Source organism: Cetorhinus maximus, chromosome 4 (assembly GCF_964194155.1).
Source record: "Cetorhinus maximus chromosome 4, sCetMax3.hap1.1, whole genome shotgun sequence".
Lineage (NCBI taxonomy): Eukaryota > Metazoa > Chordata > Chondrichthyes > Lamniformes > Cetorhinidae > Cetorhinus > Cetorhinus maximus.
This window is the reverse complement of record NC_135882.1, coordinates 93,328,829-93,350,617: the sequence shown is the minus strand read 5'-3', so window position 1 is coordinate 93,350,617 and position 21,789 is coordinate 93,328,829. Positions and strand designations below refer to the sequence as shown.

Below are 21,789 nucleotides of genomic sequence, written 5' to 3'. Positions count from 1 at the left end.
GATCAGTGAGTGATGAGCCACGCCATCGGTCCCATTGATATTTGGGTTCATAAATTTTTTAATTATTTGGTATTCATGTTTCCTCAGGAGATGGCCATTGATGCACATATTTTCTGTGCAAGGCCAAGAATCTCTCAGGAAAGGAAAAACTTGATCTTTGGCTTACCACTCAAGGTGTTACATTATTCCAGGTGACAAGAAAGTTCACTTACAACATCAACTCTTTTGGCTTAAGAAAACCCGCCAACAGAAATGCTAACAGTCTGCAATCAAGCATACTCTGAGGCAAGTTGCAGATGTTGGCAAACATAGCATCCTGTCAAACATCCATTGCCAGCCATGTTCATCACCTGCAGCCTTAAGCGCAACGAATGCATATTTCTATCATCTTTCAAGCCAAGATTATGAATCAAACCTTTTGAGGAATATAATGGCTAGGAATGGGTTTTAGAAGGTGGCCCTTGAAATCAAGGAAGGCAGGATATGGCTGACCTCTACCCTAAAATAAAAGGCTGGAAATTCTCAGATCAAACCAGGATGAACACAGCTCGCGGTTGGAGGGGCTTTGGTGCATGACTCTAGCTGTCCGCCTCTCTTCCACAGTTTTGTCTGCACCTGGATGGCCTCTAGAAATGGAGCCATATACTGGTACATCCATGGCCTTTGTAAACCAGTGGGCATCACAAGAAAAGGAATGTCTTATTAACGAGTAATAATAATATTAGTGTTACAACTTTATTTTTTGTTGAAAGTTTCACTTATCTTCAAGTTCTTTTGATGGTTGTGCCCTTAAAAAGGGGGCATTGGTGTTATTGATACCAAGGTAATCCAGTGTTATCCTTGTGGATCACTTTCTCTTTCAAAAAGATGGTAGTTGATATTTCAACCCTTTGCCCCTTCCTCAGGACTAGGAGATATCACAGATGAGCAGCAGTTAAAAAGGAACACAGAAGCAAGGGGGTAGGGAAGAATAAAAAGACTCACTGGAAAGAAACAGAATCTGTTAAGCATTTTGGTACAGAACAGTAGGTGATTAAATGACACTACTATTAATAGGACGTGAAGAAATTAGAATGAAATAAATTAAGGAAATAGGAGACTAAGAGAGTTGCAAGGAAGTAAGCAGAAAGGGAAGCATGAAAAATCGGCTTGGTAGTAAGATGAAATAAAAAAGGAAGCAGATGAACATTAAGGCATTAGACCACCTCACCATATCTGTAGTTACGATGAGTGCACATCTGGATTGTTCTCTCATGGGGGGAAACATGAACTTATGCAGGCAGATATCCTATTCTTTCTGGGCAGAATATGTGCAAATCGGGGTTGGGGGCAAAGGGGATAGGTGAACAAGGTGAATCCAGGAGAAAATTGTAGGTTTGCCAACCATGCAGAGTTTTTAACATCAGCCAACAAAATAAAAGTGCTCCACCTAACCTGTCAAATGCCACATTTTATCACCAAATGTTTTCAGTTCAACCACTGAAATAAGTTAAAGTTAAGCAATGTTAAACTATAATTAGCTAACATTTTCCAAACTAAGAGCGAAAATAAAAACTGAAACAGAAACTAAATGAGAAACAAGTCCAATAACTGAAAATATGTAAACATTTGAAAAGTAAAGATACATAAAAAGCAAATGAAACTTAGGATAAATTGAGTGTACCAAGGGGGAAGCCACAATTGTCTCTATTGATTGCTGGCGTTTTTGTGTGACATTTATTTTTTGAGGAGTTGGGAAGAGTGCAACACAAAAACAAACAGGAAAAGTCATGTCACCTAGGTGACACACAGTCTCCTAGGAGAGATGAAAAACCAAATCAAAAACCCACAGTCAATTAGGAAAAAAGCACATTGAAAATTCCTCTTGGATCCCCCAGGCAACAAAACTGCTCCAAGAGACTATACTGAACATCACTGATATTCATTGGTTCCTACCTCTATAATGTGATCTTACCCCAGCCAGGAACAACACAATCCTACCCCTCAAAGATCCATTCATCGCAGGTAAGACAGCAACTTGTCTCATTGACCTACTACTCTATAAAATAACCTGTCTAACATCTAACCTATTTCTTCCTTTGCATAATTAATATATATAACTCCATTATTCAACCTAATAGTTGAAATAATTTGTCACTGTTCACTAATTATTGTTACTGGTCTCAAATTGTTTGAGTCTACACCTCTCTAAAAGATATACACCAGTATTTTGAGTCTATCTTGGTAGCTAAAGTATTTTAAACTACAAATCATTCTTATGGTCCTCCCCTAAACCATTTTCAAAGCCCATCACTCATTTGAGTGGACCAGGCCTAAACACCATAATCTAAATGGGGCCGAACTCTAGGTCAAGAACAAGCACAAAATGATGTTTCATTTTGTATGGATAGTCCTATGGATACAGCCCAGAATTAAGACTGACACTCCAGTGCAGTACTGAGGGAGTACCGCTCTGTTAGAGGTGCCATCTTTCAGGTGAGGCGTTAAACCGAGACGCCATCTGCCTGCTCAAGTGAATGCGAAAGATCCCATGGCACTATTTTGAAGAAGCGGGGAGTTATCTCTGGTGTTTTGGTCAATATTATCCTTCAATCAACATCACAAAAATACATTATCTGGTCATTATCACATTGCTGTTTGTGGGAGTCTGCTGTGTGCAAATTGGCTGCTGCGTTTCCTACGTTGCAACTGTGACAACACTTCAAAAGTGCTTCACTGGCTGTAAAATGCTTTGAAACATCAGGTGGTCATGAAAATGCTATATAAAGGCAAGTCTTTATTTCCTTTAGCTATAGCTTCACAGTATTGTCATGAACTTTTAGATTTATGAATCATGATCTTTTTATTTCACCACATGCATCAGTTCTGTTCCTTGAAGTGAACATATGCTTAGAGTTGACCTTGCCACGTGCGTAACACTGCACTTCTCCAAGCTAAATATCATTTGCCAAACATGGTCCCATTTCCCCAACACACTGTGATCTGCTCTCAGTTGTTTAGGCTCCTCCACAGACCTCTAACCAATACAAATCTTCATGTCACTCCCCTCAATATCTTCATCACGGTCATTATAAGACCAGTATAGACCCAGAGTCCTCAAACGTTCTTCATATATTAAGTCTTTCATTCCTGGGATCGTTCTTGTGAACCTCCTCTGGACCCTCTCCAGGGCCAGCACATCCTTCCTGAGATACGGGGCGAAAACTGCTCACAATATTCTAAATGTGGTCTGACCAGAACCTTGTAAAGTCTCAGCAGCACATCCCTGCTTTTATATTCTAGTCCTCTCGAAATAAATGCCAACATTGCATTTGCCTTCCTAACTACCGACTCAACCTGCAAGTTAAACTTAAGAGAATCCTGGACTAGGACTCCCAAGTCCCTTTGCACTCCAGATTTCTGAATTCTCTCCCCATTTAGAAAATAGTCTATGCCTCTATTTTTCCTACCAAAGTGCATGACCTCACACTTGCCCACGTTGTATGCCATCTGCCACTTCTTTGCCCATTCTCCTAACCTGTCCAAATCCTTCTGCAGCCTCCCCGCCTCCTCAATACTACCTGTCCCTCCACCTATTTTTGTATCATCTGCAAACTTAGCCAGGATGCCCTCAGTTCCTTCATCTAGATCATTAATGTATAAAGTGAAAAGTTGTGGTCCCAACACTGACCCCTGCGGAACTCCACTAGTCACCGGCCGCCATCCTGAGAAGGACCCCCTTATCCCCACTCTCTGCCTCCTGCCAGACAGCCAATCTTCTATCCATGCTAGTACCTTGCCTCTAACACCATGGGCTCTTATCTTACTGAGCAGCCTCCTGTGCAGCACTTTGTCAAAAGCCTTCTGGAAGCCCAAGTAGATAACATCCATTGGCTCTCCTTTGTCTAACCTACTTGTTACCTCCTCAAAGAATTCTAACAGATTTGTCAGGCATGATCTCCCCTTGATGAAACCATGCTGATGTTGCCCTATTTTACCATGCCCTTCCAAGTATTCTGAAATCTCATTCTTAATAATGGACTCTAAAATCTTATCAACGACCGAGGTCAGGCTAATCGGCCTGTAATTTCCCGTCTTTTGTCTCACTCCCTTCTTAAACAGGGGGGTTACATTAGCGATTTTCCAGTCCTCTGGGACCCTCTCTGACTCCAGTGATTCCTGAAAGATCACCACTAATGCCTCCACTATCTCTTCAGCTATCCCCTTCAGAACTCTGGGGTGTAATCCATCTGGTCCAGGTGATTTATCCACCTTCAGACCTTTCAGTTTTCCTAGCACCTTCTCCTTGGTAATGGCCACCATACTCACCTCTGCCCCCTGACTCTCTTGAACTTTGGAGATGTTACTCGTGTCTTCCACCGTTAAGACTGACGCAAAGTACCTATTCAGTTCCTCTGCCATTTCTTTGTTCCCCACTACTACTTCTCCAGCGTCATTTTCCAGCGGCCCAATGTCCACTTTTGCCTCTCTCTTACCCTTTATATATCTAAAAAAAACTCTTGCAATCTTCTTTTATATTACTGGCTAGTTTACCCTCATATTTAATCTTCTCCCTCATTTCTTTTTTAGTTGTCCTCTGTTGGTCTTTGTCGGCTTTCCAATCCCCTGGCTTCCCACTGCTCTTTGCCGCATTGTATGCTTTCTCTTTAGCTTTTATGCTGTCCCTGACTTCCTTTGTCAGCCATGGTTGCCTCGTCCTCCCTTTAGTATGCTTCTTCTTCCTAGGGATGAATTTTTGCTGTGTCTCCCAAATTACTCCCAGAAATTCCTGCCATTGCTGTTCCACTGTCTTTCCTGCTAGGCTCATCTCCCAGTCAATTCTGGCCAGCTCCTCCCTCATGCCTCTGTAGTTGCCTTTATTCAACTGTAATACCGTTACATCTGATTCCAGCTTTTTCCTCTCAAATTGCAGGGTAAATTCTATCATATTATGGTCACTTCCTCCTAAGGGTTCCTTCACCTTAAGCTCCCTTATCAAATCTGCCTCATTACACATCACTAAATCTATAACAAAAACAGAAACACCTGGAAAAACTCAGCAGGTCTGGCAGCATCGGCGGTGAAGGGTCATGAAGACTCGAAACGTCAACTGTACTCTTCTCCGCCAATGCTGCCAGACCTGCTGAGTTTTTCCAGGTATTTCTGTTTCTGTTTTGGATTTCCAGCATCCGCAGTTTTTTGTTTTTATCACTAAATCTAGAATTGCCTGTTCCCTTGTGGGCTGCACCACAAGCTGCTCTAAAAAGCCATCTCGTAGACATTCCACAAATTCCTTTTCTTGGGATCCGCTACCAACCTGATTTTCCCAGTCTACCTGCATATTGAAATCCCCCATGATCACTGTAACCTTGCCTTTCTTACACGCCTTTTCTATCTCCTGGTGTATCTTGTGCCCCACATCCTGACTACTGTTCAGAGGCCTGTACATAACTCCCATTATGGTTTTTTTTACTTTTGCAGTTCCTCAACTCTACCCACACAGATTCTACATCATCTGACCCTACGTCATTTCTTGCTATCGATTTAATTTCATTTCTTACTAACAAAGCAACCCCACCCTCTCTGCCAACCTGCCTATCTTTTCGATAGGATGTATACTCTTGGATATTTAGCTCCCAGTCCTGATCCCCTTGCAGCCATGTCTCCGTGATGCCCACCACATCACACCTGCCAATTTCAATCTGCACCACAAACTCATTTACCTTATTTCGTATACTGCGTGCATTCAGATACAACACCTTCAGTCCTGTATTTCCCGTCCCCTTTGTCATTGTTGTCCCTTTATCTGATGTGCTTGAAGTTAGATTCCTAGCCCTTTCCAAACACTCTGTCCTATTTTGTGTTCTGGAGACTTTAATAGCCTCTCCCGGGCTCTCCTTTCCTTTCAGTTTTTTCATAATTTTCCATGAAGTTGAATCCACCCCCCACACGCTAACCTGCAGCTTTGTTTCCCATTAGTCATATTTCTTGGAGTTTTACCCTTCCCTCCCCCCCCCCACCACTTTCTAGTTTCTAGAAACATTAAACTAAGGATCCAACACTGATCACTGCATGATGGCGCTGGTCTTCAAGCAAACCCACATTCTTTGATAAAAAAAACTTTCTGCCAGAGGGCATGCAGCCAATGATTTGTCGACAGTGACAATTTACTGCAAATTCCATAAATATTATCTTGTGCAGCAAACTGTGAAAATTATGCTTTCTGGAAATCCAGATAGACAATGTCTATGAGGGAACATAATAGGATTGAATTTAATATGTCTAAGAGGGAGGAAAGACAAGCCAAGTTTTAAATTCAAGGTACAAGGAAAGGCTTACATAAATATGAGCAAAAGTGGAATCGGCAGACTGGGAGAGCTGTAAACAGAAACAAAGGGACACAAACAACAGGTGCAAAAAACAAACATGAAGGAAACACTTGCAAGGAATATCAAAGCTAAGGGTCAAAGATTTTATAAGTATAATAAGGGAAAGAATAGTGAAAGGGGTTGTGGGCTCACCAAAAATAGACACAGGACAAAATGGGGCAGTGGCAAACTTTATAAATGAGAACTTTGTGTGTGACAGAGGAAGAGAATGGAGAGGAGATTGGGGAAAAGTGGAAAACCAGGCACGGCAATGACATACCCATCAGTCTAACATCTCTGTCATTATGGGTAAAATGTTTGATCACTTGGACAAGTATGAACTGAGCAGCGTAGATTTTTGAAGGTCATATTTGACGAATCAAACTTTTGTTTTTGAGGAGATCACTAACATTTACCTGAAAAGAAAGAAAGTGCAGGATGACAGGTAAAATACAAGGGAGAGGCACTAGGTGAATTGCTCCTTCGGAGTCAGCACAGACACCACCGGCCAAATGGCCTCTCTGTGACGTTGTCTCTAAATGTTATTTATATGGGCTTCTAGAAGATATTTAATAAGGTTCCATATGTGAGCTTGGTAACAAAATTAAAAGTGCACAAAATTGGAGCATTCTTACAGCATGGGTTGGAGATTGGTTGGGAGGTAGGAGACTGAGACAAAGTGAATGAATGAAAGGATGTGACAAGTCATGTTTTCCTGGGAAACAAGGGCTCAGCTTTTCAGCATAGATATCAATTTCTTGGATGAAAGCTTAGTGAGTTATATGTTCAAGTTTGCAGATGACAATAAGTTAGGAGGCACAGCAATTTGTGCAGATAGAAGCAGGATTACAAAGGGGCATTTTTTTCTTGCAAAACAATGCACTGCTGAAAGTTTAACATAGCTTTCAAAATTGATGACTGCTGTGAAGTATGCATTTAATCTTTTACCATCCCAAGAGTCCATTTGAACCTGTCCCCAGAAACATGTCAATTTTTTTAGTCTTTAATGGTCCTCTGACTTAGTTAAGAAAGCTCTTAGCATTTCTGTCCCAATTAGCTAATATCCTCTTCTCCAGTGACTTTTTAAACTGCTCTGATAGCTTCTGTTTTCTCCAATTGTATATGATGTGTTTGTTTTTATGACAATTGCAAATCAGGAAGTCGCTTAAATAGTGCACAATTATTCACCATAGATGGCAACTACCAAGACACATCAGTACCGTTTCCCCTCTCCACTGCACACCGGGGACACGTTTTCTCGGTGGGTCAGTGCATAATTCTGGTTGCGCTGTGAACCAGGTATTGGAAGCTGCACCCGCCCTTTGCCCAACGCCTTCCAGGTGAGACTCACCGCGGCCGTGGCTTTCTTTGCAGCAGGGATAATGGCAGGAACCGGCGCTGACATGTTGTTACCGCACATACACAACAAAAAGGAAAGTGTCCAGCTAAACCCCGAGTCACCTCTACAACACACGGCTCACTGCCGCTATTCACGCTCCTCCTGCCCGCTCCTGGGCCGTTACGTCCACCCTCCCCGCGCGGACGCAGGATGTCCCGCCCCCTCCTCACTCCTCATTGACGCCTCCACAATCGGAAACCCAGACTGGGCGTTGTGATTGGCTGATCGGGATGTCAATCAGAGGAAACGCTTGGTGGCGGACTACGCAGGTGCAGTTTGAGAGCGAGTTGTAGTTAGAATCGTGTCGTCGTCAGTTCATAACCCAGCTCCTGTCTCTCATTTCTCAATCTATTTTGTAATGCATGTGAATAAATATTAGTGTAAAGCGGAAATACAATAAACCAAACTGTCTCTGTTGGTCAATCTTCAGTCACTTGCTACTCGCACACTTTACATTTCGAAGCCTTGAAAGGTCCCAAAAAAGAATGCTGGGAATCACACATAAAATCAAATCAGTGACTGGATATTAGAGGACAAATCGGTCATTCCGAGGCTGGGATTTACCATTCCTGCGCTTGTCGTAAAGCAGCGTTCGCTTGGCCTTTACAGCAGTCGTAAGTTGTGGCTGCTGGTGGTTGGGGCAGATGGCGGCGCGCGGGGGTGGTTCGGCTGGGCTCGAGCTACTACGGCGGCTACCGCGAGTCTCACTCGCCAACCTGAGACCGAACCCCGGGGCCAAGAAAAAGGTCAGTTCAGCAGCACCCCCGGCTCCTCACTTACCTGGGAGGTAAGCCTGGACATTCTGGCCATCCGTCCCCTGCCGCCTTCCGGAGAGATAGAACCCGACCGGCAGCTTGAGTAGTAACAGCTGTCACTGCACAGCAAGATCCCAGATATAGCCCTTGTATTTTTCGGTTGGGTTGGGGTGAATGTTAGTTGAAGCACGGAGTGAGCTCCCCCGCTCTTTGAGACATGCTGGGGGCAGGAGGACATGGGCCGCGCTCTAAAGCCCCATTCAGAGTCGATGCCTGGGACAGTGTGGTACTCCCTCACTACTGGAGGTCAGCCTGGAGATGGGGGAACTTCACAGAATCATTACAGCATAGAAGGAGGCCATTCGGCCCATTCTGTCGGTGCTGGCTCTTTGCAAGAGCAACTCAGCTCATGCTAAGCCCCCGCCCTTTCCCTGTAGCCCTGTGAATGTTTTCTCCAGATAATTATACAATTTGCTTATAGATACCCACAGTCTCTGAATTTGCATCAGTCTCGAAGGCAACAGCCTGCAATAATGAAGTTCCTTCAACATAAAGAAACATCCTAAGGTGTTTCACACACAAGGAGAGAGAGGCTTAGCCAAAAGAGGACATATTGAGAGATGTGACTAAAGGCTTGGCTAAAGAATTAGGTTTTAAGGAGGATCTTAAAGGAAGATTGTGTGGAGCAAAGACGAAAAGGACTTCCAGAGCTTGAGGTCTAGGCAGCTGAAAATGTAGCCATCAATGATGGGGCAAAGGATGGGGTCTTGAAAATTTGATGTGGGAGAGGATTACTTAAACTAATGCTAAGACCTCCTTGAATCTTTCACAAAAAGCTTTAAAATGTTATTCAAGGTGGTGACAAGAATGCTTTGGCCAAATTGGGAGTATTTCTTAGCAATATTTTCATACTCAAGCAAGCCCAAAGCACAACATCTTTGTGACTTCTGAAATGACTATTATCTGTTTAGAATTTTTTTAAGTAAGAATGTAAAAAGGCTAGTGTTTCACAACCAGCCATCTTTGTCATTCTGTTTTTAGGTTCAACTCGGACAAAGATGAAGAAACATCTATTGTAGATCGTTAACTAATAAATACTTAATTTCCAGGAAAAAAGACGTGGCAGGGGAATCCATGGAGGGAAAAAAAGTGGCCGAGGTCATAAAGGCCAGACGCAGCGTGGAAACCGGCCACGATTAGGATTTGAAGGTGGACAAACTCCATTTTATATTGTTATTCCGAAATATGGATACAATGAGGGGCACAGGTTGGTGAATGAATAGCTCTATTGACTATGTAGTAGTCATCCTCATTACAAACTATCATCTGTATCCCATATTTTGAAAAGCATATAGTTTTTCATGGAGAAAATTCTGAGGGGGCTTGACAGTGTAGATGTGAGAGGATATTTCCCCTTGGGCACAATTTAAAAATAAGTTGCCTCCCATATAAGATGGAGATGAAGAGGAATTTGTTCCATTAGATGGTTGTTAGTGTTTGGAATGCTCTCCCCCAGTGAGCAGTGAAGGCTGGGTCATTGAATATATTCAGAGCTGAGTTAGACAGATTGTTCCTTGACAAGGGAGCCAAGAGTTATGGGAAACAGGCAGGAAAATGGAATTAAGGCCACAAAAGATCAGATGTGATTTTATTGACTAGCGGAGCAGGCTTGAGGGACCGAATGGCCGCCTCCTATTTCTAAGTTCTTATGTTCAATCCATTATCCATATATATTTTATATATGTATTATATATATATATATATATAATATACATATATATATATTACATATATCTATATATATATTATATGTGTGTGTGTGTGCGCATGTATGTATGTATGTCATGTGTATACAAGAATATGTGGTGCCTGGGTGCAGGCATGCACTTACTCGTATGTGTGCATGTATATTTGGATGTAAATGTGATTATGCATGCATGTCTGCATGTGCATGTATCTATGCATATATGTATATATATATATATATATATATATCTGTATACATAGCTGCCTGTGTTCATACATATGTATCTGGCTGTGTGCATGCTTATATATATGTCTGCATATGTGCATGAGTGATTGCGTGTGTGTATGTGCATATGTACATACATGCATTTGTCACACATCTGTTTGTTTGCATGTGGTTGTCTGTATATATGCATGTATACACACATGCATATATGTGAGTATGCACAGGTATACACATATGTCTATATGTATATGTGTACCTTTGTGTGCCAGCACATTGATGCAGATTTATAGGTGTAGGCACATGTATCTGCGTGCATGTATAGTCGTATAGGATATTGGCCATGACTAATTTCTAAGTCATGAGATTGTGGGTTTAAGGCCCACTCCAGGAATGTGAGCACAACTGGTCATTATCACGTTGCTGTTTTTGGACCTTGTGTGCAAATTATCTGTTGTATTTTCTGCATTACAATAGTGCCTACACTTCAAAAATAGTTAACTGGCTGTATAACACTTAAGGATGTTTTGAGATTGTGAATGGCGCTATATTAATGCAAGTCTTTCTATATGTGTGTGGAAATGTCAATTTCCATGCATCTGCCTATAGGTGGGTCAGTGTATCTACGTATAGTAGGTACTGCACTGAAGAACAGATGGTCTGTGGCGGGAGAGTCATCTCTTACACAGAATTTTATCAATGTGATATTCTTATGGTTAAGAAAAACAAGTATTCTTTTAAATTTCTTCCCTCAGCTATAGGCGGCAATACCAACCACTAAGTCTGAATCGACTTCAGTATTTGATAGATCTGGGCAGAGTGGATCCCAGTCAACCTATTGATCTGACCCAATTAGTGAATGCAAGAGGAGTTACAGTCCAGCCTCTCAAACGAGACTATGGAATCCAGCTAGTAGAAGAGGTAATACAAACCTTTTATCTTAATACAAACCAAACATTATTCTGTTAATGGCACAAAGTCACAGCTCTATTTCGCATGTAAGGTCACCAATTTTCCAGTCCTCTCTTTGTTATTTCCAGGAAATCTATCTGTCTTTATGTGCAGATAATAGGAGATAAATCTGCTGATTGTTTTTGAATTCTTAACAGTTATAGTATAACTGCTATATTAACAGTGGAATTCAGAAGACTGAACTTCATTGAGATATTTACTGTTTGTCTCAAGAGTTACAGAAATTCTGACTCCTACAAATAGCTACAAATTGCTCCATATTATTTAAAGTACAAGGTCATCTAACTACTAGTTAAGCCTTTGGCTTAGTGGAAGCATTTCTTCCCCTAAATACAAAGATACAAAGTTCAAGCACTGCTCCAAATGATCCCAGCAGTATGAGACCAGAGTTCTGGTTCTCCACTTTCTCCTCCTGCACTTATAGTCCCCTTCTCTCACACTCTGTTCCCATTATCTTTCTCCTCTGATCTCTCTTCCAGCCTCACCCCTTCTTTCCTCTGCTCCTATACAGTCTCTCCTACTTTCCCCTGTCCACTGGCCCGTTCTTCCCCTGCCCTCCCTTCTATTCTCCCCACTTACTCTTCCAGTCCCTTTCTCTCCCTGTTTCTCCCTCCCTTAGATACGAACAAATGGATCAGCCATTCGGCCTTTGAGCCTGCCCTGCAATTTGATAAGATCATGGCTGATCTGATTGTGACCTCAACTCTACTTTCCTGCCTACCCTCTATACCCTTAGATTCTTGATTGACAAGGGAATCAATCTATCTTGGCCTTAAAATTATTCAATGACCCTGCCTCCACTGCTCTCTGGGGTAATTAATTCTACAGACTAACAACCCTCTGAGAGAAAATAACTTCTCTTCATCTCTGTCTTAAATGAGAGACCTCTTATTTTAAAACTGTATCCCCTAGTTCTAGCCTCTCTCTCAAGGGGAAACATCCTCTCAGCATCCTCCCTGTCAAGTCCCCTCCAGCTCTTACATGTTTCATAAGATCACCTCTCGTTCTTCTAAACTCCAATGGATACAGGCCCAACCTGTCCAACTTTTCTTCATAAGATAACTCTTTCACTTCAGGAGTCAGTTGAGTGAACTTTACCTTCTTGTTTCCCCACTTCCTCGCTCATTTTGTAATGTTTACAACTGAATGTTGCAACAGCAACTTAGGTTTACATAACACCTTTAACTTTGAAGTGCCATGGAACATTTCTCTGAGGTGTAATCAGCCAAAATGGATGCTGAGCCAAAAAGATATCGATGTGTCAAGTGCTTAGTTAAAGAGATGGGTTGAGAGGAGAGGAAGGTGGGGGAGTTTAGAGATGAAATTGCAGAACATTGGACCTAAATGGCTGAAGGCAAGGGCAACAATGGTGGGAAACAGGAGGAAGGGATGCCGCAGAGGCATGTAGAAATTTGGGGTTGTAGAGCTAGGGGAAGTTTTGGCGGATATTTGGAGGTGTGATACATGAATGTTAATGTGAATGTTAGTATTTTAAATTTGAGTTTTTGGGGGACCAGTAGCTAGTACAGGTCAGGAAGAACAATAATGATGAGTGAGTGGGACTTGTGCCAGATAGGATAGGGGCAGCAGTTTTAGATGAGCTGAAGTTTAGTGAGCGAGGAAGATCATTCTTCCAGGAGAACATTAAAATAACAAAACAAAAATACCTGGAAAAACTCAGCAGGTCTGGCAGCATCTGTGGAGAGGAGCACAGTTAACGTTTCGAGCCCTCATGACTCTTCAACAGAACTAAGGAAAAATAGAAAAGGGGTGAAATATAAGCTGGTTTAAAGGGGGGGTAGGGGGGATGGGTAGGACAAGAAGAGCTGGATAGAGGGCCAGTGATAGGTGGGGATAACCAAAAGATGTCACAGACAAAAGGACAAAGAGGTGTTGAAGGTGGCGATATTATCTAAAGGAATGTGCTAATTAAGGGTAGAAAGCAGGACGAGCAAGGTACAGATAGCCCTAGTGGGGGTGGGGTGGGGTGAAGGAATCAAAAAAGGCTAAAAGGTAGAGATAAAACAATGGATGGAAATACATTTAAAAATAATGGAAATAGGTGGGAAAAGAAAAATCTATATAAATTATTGGAAAAAACAAAAAGGAGGGGGGAAATCGGAAAGGGGGTGGGGATGGAGGAGAGAGTTCATGATCTAAAATTGTTGAAGTCAATATTCAGTCCGGAAGGCTGTAAAGTGCCTAGTCGGAAGATGAGGTGCTGTTCCTCCAGTTTGCGTTGAGCTTCACTGGAACAATGCAGCAAGCCAAAGACGGACATGTGAGCATGAGAGCAGGGTGGAGTGTTGAAATGGCCAGCGACAGTGAGGTCTGGGTAATGCTTGCGGACAGACCGAAGGTGTTCTGCAAAGCGGTCACCCAGTCTGCGTTTGGTGTCTCCAATGTAGAGGAAACCGCATTGGGAGCAACGATAGCGGTAGACTAAGTTGAGGGAAGTGCAAGTGAAATGCTGCTTCACTTGAAATGAGTGTTTGGGCCCTTGGAAGGTGAGGAGAGGGGAAGTAAAGGGGCAGGTGTTGCGTCTTCTGCGGTTGCATGGGAAGGTGCCATGGGAGGGGGTTGAGGTGTAGGTGGTGATGGAGGAGTGGACCAGGGTGTCCCGGAGGGAACGATCCCTACGGAATGCCGCCAGGGGGGTGAAGGGAAGATGTGTTTGGTGGTGGCATCATGCTGGAGTTGGCGGAAATGGTGGAGGATGATCCTTTGAATGCGGAAGCTGAGGGGGTGATCAGTGAGGACAAGGGGGACCCTATCATGTTTCTGGGAGGGAGAAGAAGGTGTGAGAGCGGATGCGCGGGAGATGGGCCGGACACGGTTGAGGGCCCTGTCAACCACCGTGGGTGGAAAATCTCGGTTAAGGAAGAAGGAGGACATGTCAGAGGAACTGTTTTTGAAAGTGGCATCATCTGAACAGATGCGACGGAGGTGAAGGAATTGAGAGAATGGGATGGAGTCCTTACAGGAAGCGGGGTGTGAGGAGCTGCAGTCGAGGTAGCTGTGGGAGTCGGTAGGCTTGTAATGGATATTGGTAGACAGTCTATCACCAGAAATTGAGACAGAGAGGTCAAGGAAGGGAAGGGAAGTGTCAGAGATGGACCATGTGAAAATGATGGAGGGGTGGAAATTGGAAGCAAAATTAATAAATTTTTCCAGGTCCAGATGAGAGCATGAAGCAGCACCGAAGTAATCATCGATGTACCGGAGAAAGAGTTGTGGGAGGGGGCCGGAGTCGGACTGGAACAAGGAATGTTCCACATACCCCATAAAGAGACAATAATGATGAGTGAGTGGGACTTGTGCCAGATAGGAGCTGGGGCCCATGTGGGTACCCATAGCCACACCTTTTATTAGAACATTAAAATAGTTGTGTCTGGAGATGACAAAAGCATGGATGAGAGTTTCAGCAGCAGATGAATTACTTTTCTGTCAGAGATGGGTTATGTATTCAAAGTGAACATTGTTTTGGAGTTCCTGCAGTTCTCTCTTTAGTTTTTTAATCAGTTGACTGTTCTTTATCAGCTGCTTTGTTTTATCCCAACTAACCTGTGTACCTAATGCAATGAGCAAACTGATACAAAGCTAAGTGGTTACCGTTTATTTGGATGGTTGTTTCTCTTGCTGCCATTAGATGGAAGCAAAGGCACACAGTTTGTGAACGTGTAGAGAATCCTGTTAGGTTCTTGTAGTTTATCAAGGATATTAGAAACTGAGAAATTTTTGTGCATTTGTTAGCACACATCTTCATATCGATCATTATTAAGTATAACCACAGATATGAACCAATAATTGATTGCATTAATGAAAATAACTGAGACTACTGCAATCCACTACAGTTTTTGCTTCATTTTTCAGGGTGTTGACAGCTTTGCAGCAAAAGTAAGCATTGAAGTCCAGTGGGCATCCGAGCTCACTATTGCTGCGATTGAAAGGAATGGCGGAGTTATAACTACTGGATTCTATGATCCACGAAGTTTGGGTAAGTGTACTTACCCAAGTGTTCTGTTTTAATTATTTGTGCATAGATTTGTTTAAAACAAGGCAGTGCCTTTTCCTGTGTCTCTTGAGAATGATCTCAAATCAAATCCTCATTCTGTAATTTTTTTAAGGTGTAGGTTTTTTGGTCTAGAAATTCGCTAGCTTCGTTTTTAATTTTCAGGATATACACAGAAGTTTAAGCTGCCAATATGGCAGGCTGGAGGCATGCTTAGAATAATTGTTAGACCTCTTGCATAAGCAAACAAGGTGCCTAATGCCTGTTTGAGGTCCCCTGTGCAAACTTGGGTTACCCTGAATGCAGCTGGCACAAATAATTAGCAAAAATCTAATACTGCTAGTGTCCTGCTTAGAATTACTGGCCAACTTCAATGCAGTTTATAGTGGGTATAGATCGACAGCACAAAACTGCTCACCAATTGGAACTAAATTGAAAGACTTAGAAAAACTGAGATGAACAAAACAAGTGAGTGACAGTAGTTTTGCCATTCCTGATGAACAGAATTTGGTAGTTAGCCCTCACATAGAGCATGGTACTTTTATTAGAATGAAGTGTTTGGAACTAGCATGATATATCCAGACATTAATGGAATTGAGCAATAAACTTATTGTGGATTTAAATATCTGAACTGGTATTCAACAAACCAACAGCGTAGAATAATTTAATCATCTTATTGCATAAGCATGGTTAACCATTTGGCAATGTTTCTGCATTCAAACAGATATTTTATGTAAGCCGGTGCCCTTTTTTCTAAGAGGGCAACCCATTCCAAAACGTATGCTTCCACCTGAGGAACTGGTTCCTTACTATACAGATGCTCAAAATCGTGGCTATTTAGCAGACCCAGCAAAAATTCAAGAAGCACGGATGGGACTTGCTAAGAAATATGGCTACATTCTACCGGACATTACCAAAGATGAGGCGTATAGCATGTTAGCAATGCGTAAGGATCCTCGACAAATTTTCTTCGGTCTTGCTCCTGGTTGGATGGTGAACCTGTCTGAAAAGAAAATCTTAAAACCAACTGAGGAAGAGCTATGTAGTTACTATAGCTCTTGAAACTGATGATAATGATTTAGATGTAACTAGACGATGATATCAATGTTGATTACTTGCCTGTGTAAATTGAATTAAGTATTAAAAGGCTATTTGTTTTCCATTTCTGAGTTATTTGTTTCTGAGTTCAATTTTTCTGTTGACTTTGATAAATAGTTCTTGGTGTTACACATTGAAAGTTAGCAGCTAGTACCTGGTGGTGTTGCTCGTGGAAAGTTAGCTTGCGCTCAGAGTCTGTTTTCTTTGATCTCCGACCATTTTACACATTGAGATATGAATCAACAGGGGCTGGATTTTAAATGACCGCTGAGACATAGTAATCAGTCTTTTGTCTCTGCAACCACAGGAGATTAAAGTTCAGTCTTTTGCATCTTTCCTACCTCCCTTTTAAGCCTGTGCTTGAAGAAGGCCGTGGATACCTTTTCAGGTGTGACATTCCATGCTCTCAGGACAGATCTGTCAGTATAATCCACATAGGGATTTTTCCAGAAAGTGGTCACTTTACATTATCAGCCACCTTTTGCTCAGTGTCCTTGCTTGTGTTTCTTTTAAAACATGCACGTCTTCCTTAAAAGGTTCAATACGCCCATAAGTAACTCATGGCAGTAATCGGCTTTTCATGACACCACAATATTGCATTTTCACAGGCACAACTCACACCTCAGATATATCTCAGTTGTTCAACCATGTGAGGTATTGAACACGTACAAACGCACCTACCAATACATTCATTCACAATCACCACTCTCTCATGGTTAACGTGCAAGCAAGACCTGACTAGGGGAGGAAGCATGACTCTATGCAATCATGACCCATGAGGAGGCAACGCTGGCACAAATTGGGAGGGAGCAACACACATCTTGGCCATAGGCAGAGCAGGGGACACCTTGCCTAGAGGTATGTGGCCACTTCAGCCTCTTTACAAACGTGCAGCTAGCCTGATCCCTAATTCCTCCAAATCTAATGGAACAGCTCCTTTCTATTTTAAGCTATGTATAGCCATAATATGGCTTTTGGCTGCACTCACCCCATATCCCACTGCTTTGTAAGGTGGCAAAAGAAGCATATTAGCTCCCCAGGTACCTTCACGAGCAATGCATCATCTGTGAAAAGAGGTGTTGCATAGTTAAAAATGTTAAAAATTATTTCTATGTGCTATAAAACATTTTGTTACACAAAAATGGGATAACTTAAACATTGGGGTGGTTGGGATGGGGAAGTTTTGCTACAAATGAATGCGTATTTAGAAACTAAAAATGGTTTTATATTTTATATCGCTTCTAGTGAAAAGGTTTCTCCTCATTCTTTGCCCTATGTAACAGCTGATTCTGAAACTTTTACATTAACAAAACTTCTTTGCATGTTTCAAATTTATTTTACAACATTAAAAAGCAGGGAAATTAAGTTAATCCTGTTATCTTGATTGGTCCACACTCTGAGTACTGTGTACATTTTTGGTCTTCACAATACAAACAGGATATCGAAACACTGAAGAAATATTTACAAGGATGATAACAGAGCTGAAAGGTTGTAACTATCAAAAAAGACTGAACAGGCTAGGGCTCTTTACTGTGGGAAACAAGGATGAGTTGTGATCTAATAGAGTCTTTAAAATTATGAAGGAGCTTGATCAAGGAGAAAATGTTTTCACTTTAGGGCCAGTCAAAAACTAGGGGCCGTAAATGTAAGAGAGTCACTAATAAATCCAGTAAAGTATTCAGGAAAAACCTCTTTACCCTGAGAGTGGTGAGAATGTGGACCTTGCTACCACATAGAATAGTTGAGACAAATAGCATAAATATGTTTAAGGGGAAGCTGTAGAAATAAACGAGGGAGAAAGGAATAGACAATATGCTGATAGAATTACTCAGAATATACCGCACAGAAGCACGCAATTCAGCAAAACTAGTCTGAGGGTGTTTACACTCCATACAACTCTCATCTCATTCCATCTGCCATATCTCAGCCTTTAAACATATCTTTCTACCATTCCTCTCATGGACTTGTGTGTTGCCTTTTTAAAAATTCATTCATGGGATGTGGGCATCGCTGCCTGGGCCAGCATTTATTGCCAATCCTTAGTTGCCCTTCAGAAGGTGGTGGTGAGCTGCCCTCTTGAACAGCTGCAGTCCATGTGGTGTAGGTACACCAACAGTGCTGTTAGGAAAGGAGTTCAAGGATTTTAACCCAGCAACATTGAAGGACCGGCGATATATTTCCAAGTCAGGATGGTGAGTGACTTGGAAGGGAACTTCCAGGTGGTGGTAGTGTTCTATCTGCTGCCCTTGCTCTTCTGGATGGTAGTGGTCGTGGGTTTGGAAGGTGCTGTTGAAGGAGCATTAGTGAATTCCTGCAGTGCATCTTGTAGATGGTACATACTGCTGCCACTGTGCGTCCATGGTAGAGGGAGTGAATGTTTGTGGATGTGCCAATCAAGCGGGCTTCTTTGTCCTGGAAGGTGTCAAGCTTCTAGAGTGTTGTGGGAGCTGCACTCATCCAGGCAAGTGAGGAATATTCCATCACACTCCTGACTTGTGCCATGTAGGTGGTGGACAGCTCTGGTGAGTCAGGAGGTGGGTTACTTCATCATACGATTCCTAGCCCCTGACCTGCTCTTGTAGCCACAGTATTTATACGGCTAGTCCAGTTCAGTTTCTGGTCAATGGTAACCCCCAGGATGTTGATAGTGGGGGATTCAGTGATGGTAATGCCATTGAACATCAAGGGGCAATGGTTGGATTCTCTCTTGTTGGAGATGGTCATTGCCTGACACTTGTGTGGCACGAATGTTACTTGCCACTTGTCAGCCCAAGCCTGGATATTATCCAGGTCTTGCTGCTTTTGGACATGGACTGCTTCAGTACCTGAAATGTCGCGAATGGTGTTGAACATTGTGCAATCATCAGTGAACATTCCCACTTCAGACCTTATGATGGGAAGAAGGTCATTGATGAAGCAGCTGAAATGGCTGCGCCAAGGACACTACCCTGAGGAACTCCTGTGGCGATGCCCTTGAGCTGAGATGACTGACCTTCAACAACCACAACCATCTTCCTTTGTGCTAGGCATGGCTCCTACCAGTGGAATTTTTTTCCCCTGATTCCCATTGACTCCAGTTTTGCTAGGGTTCCTTGATGCCACACTCCGTCAAATGCAGCCTTGATGTCAAGGGCAGTCACTCTCACCTCACATCAGGAGTTCAGCTCTTTTATCCATGTTTGAACCAAGGCTGTAATGAGGTAAGGAGCTGAGTGGCCCTCGTGGAACCCAAACTGGGTGCCAGTGAGCAGGTTATTGCTAAGCAAGTGCCGCTTGATAGCGCTGTTGATGACGCCTTCCATTACTTTACTGGTGATGGAGAGTAGACTGATGGAGCGGTAATTGGCCATGTTGGATTTGCCCTGCTTTTTGTATAAAGGACATACCTGGGCAATTTTCCACATATCCAGGTAGATGCCAGTAGCTGTACTGGAACAGCTTGGCTATGGGCGCAGCAAGTTTTGGAACACAAGTCTTCGGTACTATTGCCGGAATATTGTCAGAGCCCATAGCCTTTGCAGTATCCAGTGCCTTCCACCGTTTCTCGATATCACGCAGAGTGAATCGAATTGGCTGAAGACTGGCACCTATGATGCTGGGGACCTCCGGAGGAGACCGAGATGGATCATCCACTGGGTATTTCTGGCTGAAGATTGTAGCAAATTCTTCAGCCTTATCTTTTGCACTGATGCGCTGGGCTCCTCCATCACTGAGGATGGGGATATTTGTGGAGACTCCTCCTCCAGTGAGTTGTTCAATTGTCCACCACTATTCACAACTTGATGTGGTAGGACTGCAGAGCTTAGATCTGATCCGTTGGTTGTAGGGTTGCTTAGCCCTGTCTATCACTTGCTGCTTATGCTGTTTGGCATGCAAGTAGTCCTGTATTATAGCTTCACCAGGTTGACACCTCATTTTTTTAAGGTATACCTGGTGCTGCTCCTGGCATGCCCTCCTGCGCTCTTCATTGAACCAAGGTTGATCCCCTGGCTTGACGGTAATGGTAGAGTGGGGGTTATGCCATGCCATGAGGTTACAAATTGTGTTTGAGTACAATTCTGCCGCTGCTGATGGCCCACAGCACCTCATGGATGCCCAGTCTTGAGTTACTAGATCTTTTTGAAATCTATCCCATTTAGCACGGTGGTCATGCCACACAACACGATGGAGTTTATCCTCAATGTGAAGGTGGGACTTCGCCTCCATGACTGTGTGGTGGTCACTCCTACCAATACTGTCATGGACAGATGCATCTGCAGCAGGAAGGTTGGTGAGGATGAGGTGAAGTATGTTTTTCCCTCTTCTTGGTTCCCTCACGACCTGCTGCAGACCCAGTCTAGCAGCTATGTCCTTTAGAACTTGGCCAGCTCTGTGGGTAGTGGTGCTACCGAGCCCCTCTTGGTGATGGACATTGAAGTCCCTCACCCAGAGTACATTCTGCACCCTTGCCACCCTCAGTGCTTCCTCCAAATGGTGTTCAACATGGAGGAGCACTGATTCATCAGCTGAGGAAGGGCAGTACGTGGTAATCAGCAGGAGGTTTCCTTGCCCATGTTTGACCTGCTGCCATGAGACTTCATGGGGTCCGGAGTCGATGTTGAGGACTCCTTGGAGTCCTCAAGGGCAACTCCCTCCAGACTGTATGCCACTGTGCTGCCACTTCTACTGGGCCTGTCCTGCCGGTGGGACAGGATATACCCAGGGATGGTGATGGTGGTGTCTGGGATATTATCTGTAAGTATATTCGATGAGGATGACTGTGTCAGGCTGTTGCTTGACTAGTCTGTGAGAGCTCTCCCAATTTTGGCACTAGCCCCCAGATGTAAGTAAGAAGGGCTTTGCAGGGTCGACAGGGCTGCGATTGCCATTGTCATTTCTCGTGCCTAGATCGATGCCAGGTCGTCTGTCTGGTTTCGTTCCTTTTTTGTGACTTTGTAGCAGCTTGATACAACTGAGTGGCTTGCTAGGCCATTTCAGAGGGCATTTAAGAGTCAACCACATTTTTGTGGGTCTTGAATCACATGTAGGCCAGACCAAGTAAGGACGACAGATTTCCTTCCCTAAAGGACATTAGTGAACCAGATGGGTTTTTACAACGATCAACAATAGTTTCATGGTCATCGTTAGACTTTTAATTCCAGATTTTTATTGAATTCAAATTCCACCATCTGCCATGGTGGGATTTAGACCCAGGTCCCCAGAGCATTCTGATGAAGAGTCATACGGACTCGAAATGT

At 43.1% G+C, this 21,789-nt stretch overlaps 2 protein-coding genes across 4 annotated transcripts in view; one reads left to right on the top strand and one right to left on the bottom strand.

Annotated features, from left to right (window-relative positions):
- lypla1 (lysophospholipase 1) overlaps positions 1 to 7,899 on the bottom strand; it is a 61,764-nt gene extending 53,865 nt beyond the window's left edge. For 2 of the 3 annotated variants that reach the window (XM_078540516.1, XM_078540515.1), the window contains exon 1: positions 7,699 to 7,899. In XM_078540516.1, the coding sequence (XP_078396642.1) occupies positions 7,699 to 7,767 (69 nt within the window). In that variant the 5' untranslated portion in view covers positions 7,768 to 7,899. The remainder of the gene's footprint in view (positions 1 to 7,698) is intronic. The other variant, XM_078540518.1, reaches the window with a different exon arrangement.
- A 110-nt stretch (positions 7,900 to 8,009) lies between these two features.
- Positions 8,010 to 16,619, top strand: mrpl15 (mitochondrial ribosomal protein L15). The gene is made up of 5 exons (XM_078540514.1): positions 8,010 to 8,492; positions 9,611 to 9,768; positions 11,226 to 11,391; positions 15,316 to 15,439; positions 16,179 to 16,619. The coding sequence occupies exons 1-5, from the start codon at positions 8,391 to 8,393 to the stop codon at positions 16,514 to 16,516; spliced, it is 888 nt and encodes a 295-aa protein (XP_078396640.1). The 5' UTR covers positions 8,010 to 8,390; the 3' UTR covers positions 16,517 to 16,619.
- Positions 16,620 to 21,789: the final 5,170 nt, after the last annotated feature.

Bases quoted from the DNA above. Each gene is read 5' to 3' on its own strand.
- mrpl15 (XM_078540514.1), top strand. From the start codon at position 8,391: ATGGCGGCGCGCGGGGGTGGTTCGGCTGGGCTCGAGCTACTACGGCGG. The intron at 8,493-9,610 runs GTCAGTTCAGCA...CTTAATTTCCAG, and splicing joins ACCCCGGGGCCAAGAAAAAG to GAAAAAAGACGTGGCAGGGG. The intron at 15,440-16,178 runs GTAAGTGTACTT...GCATTCAAACAG, and splicing joins CTATGATCCACGAAGTTTGG to ATATTTTATGTAAGCCGGTG.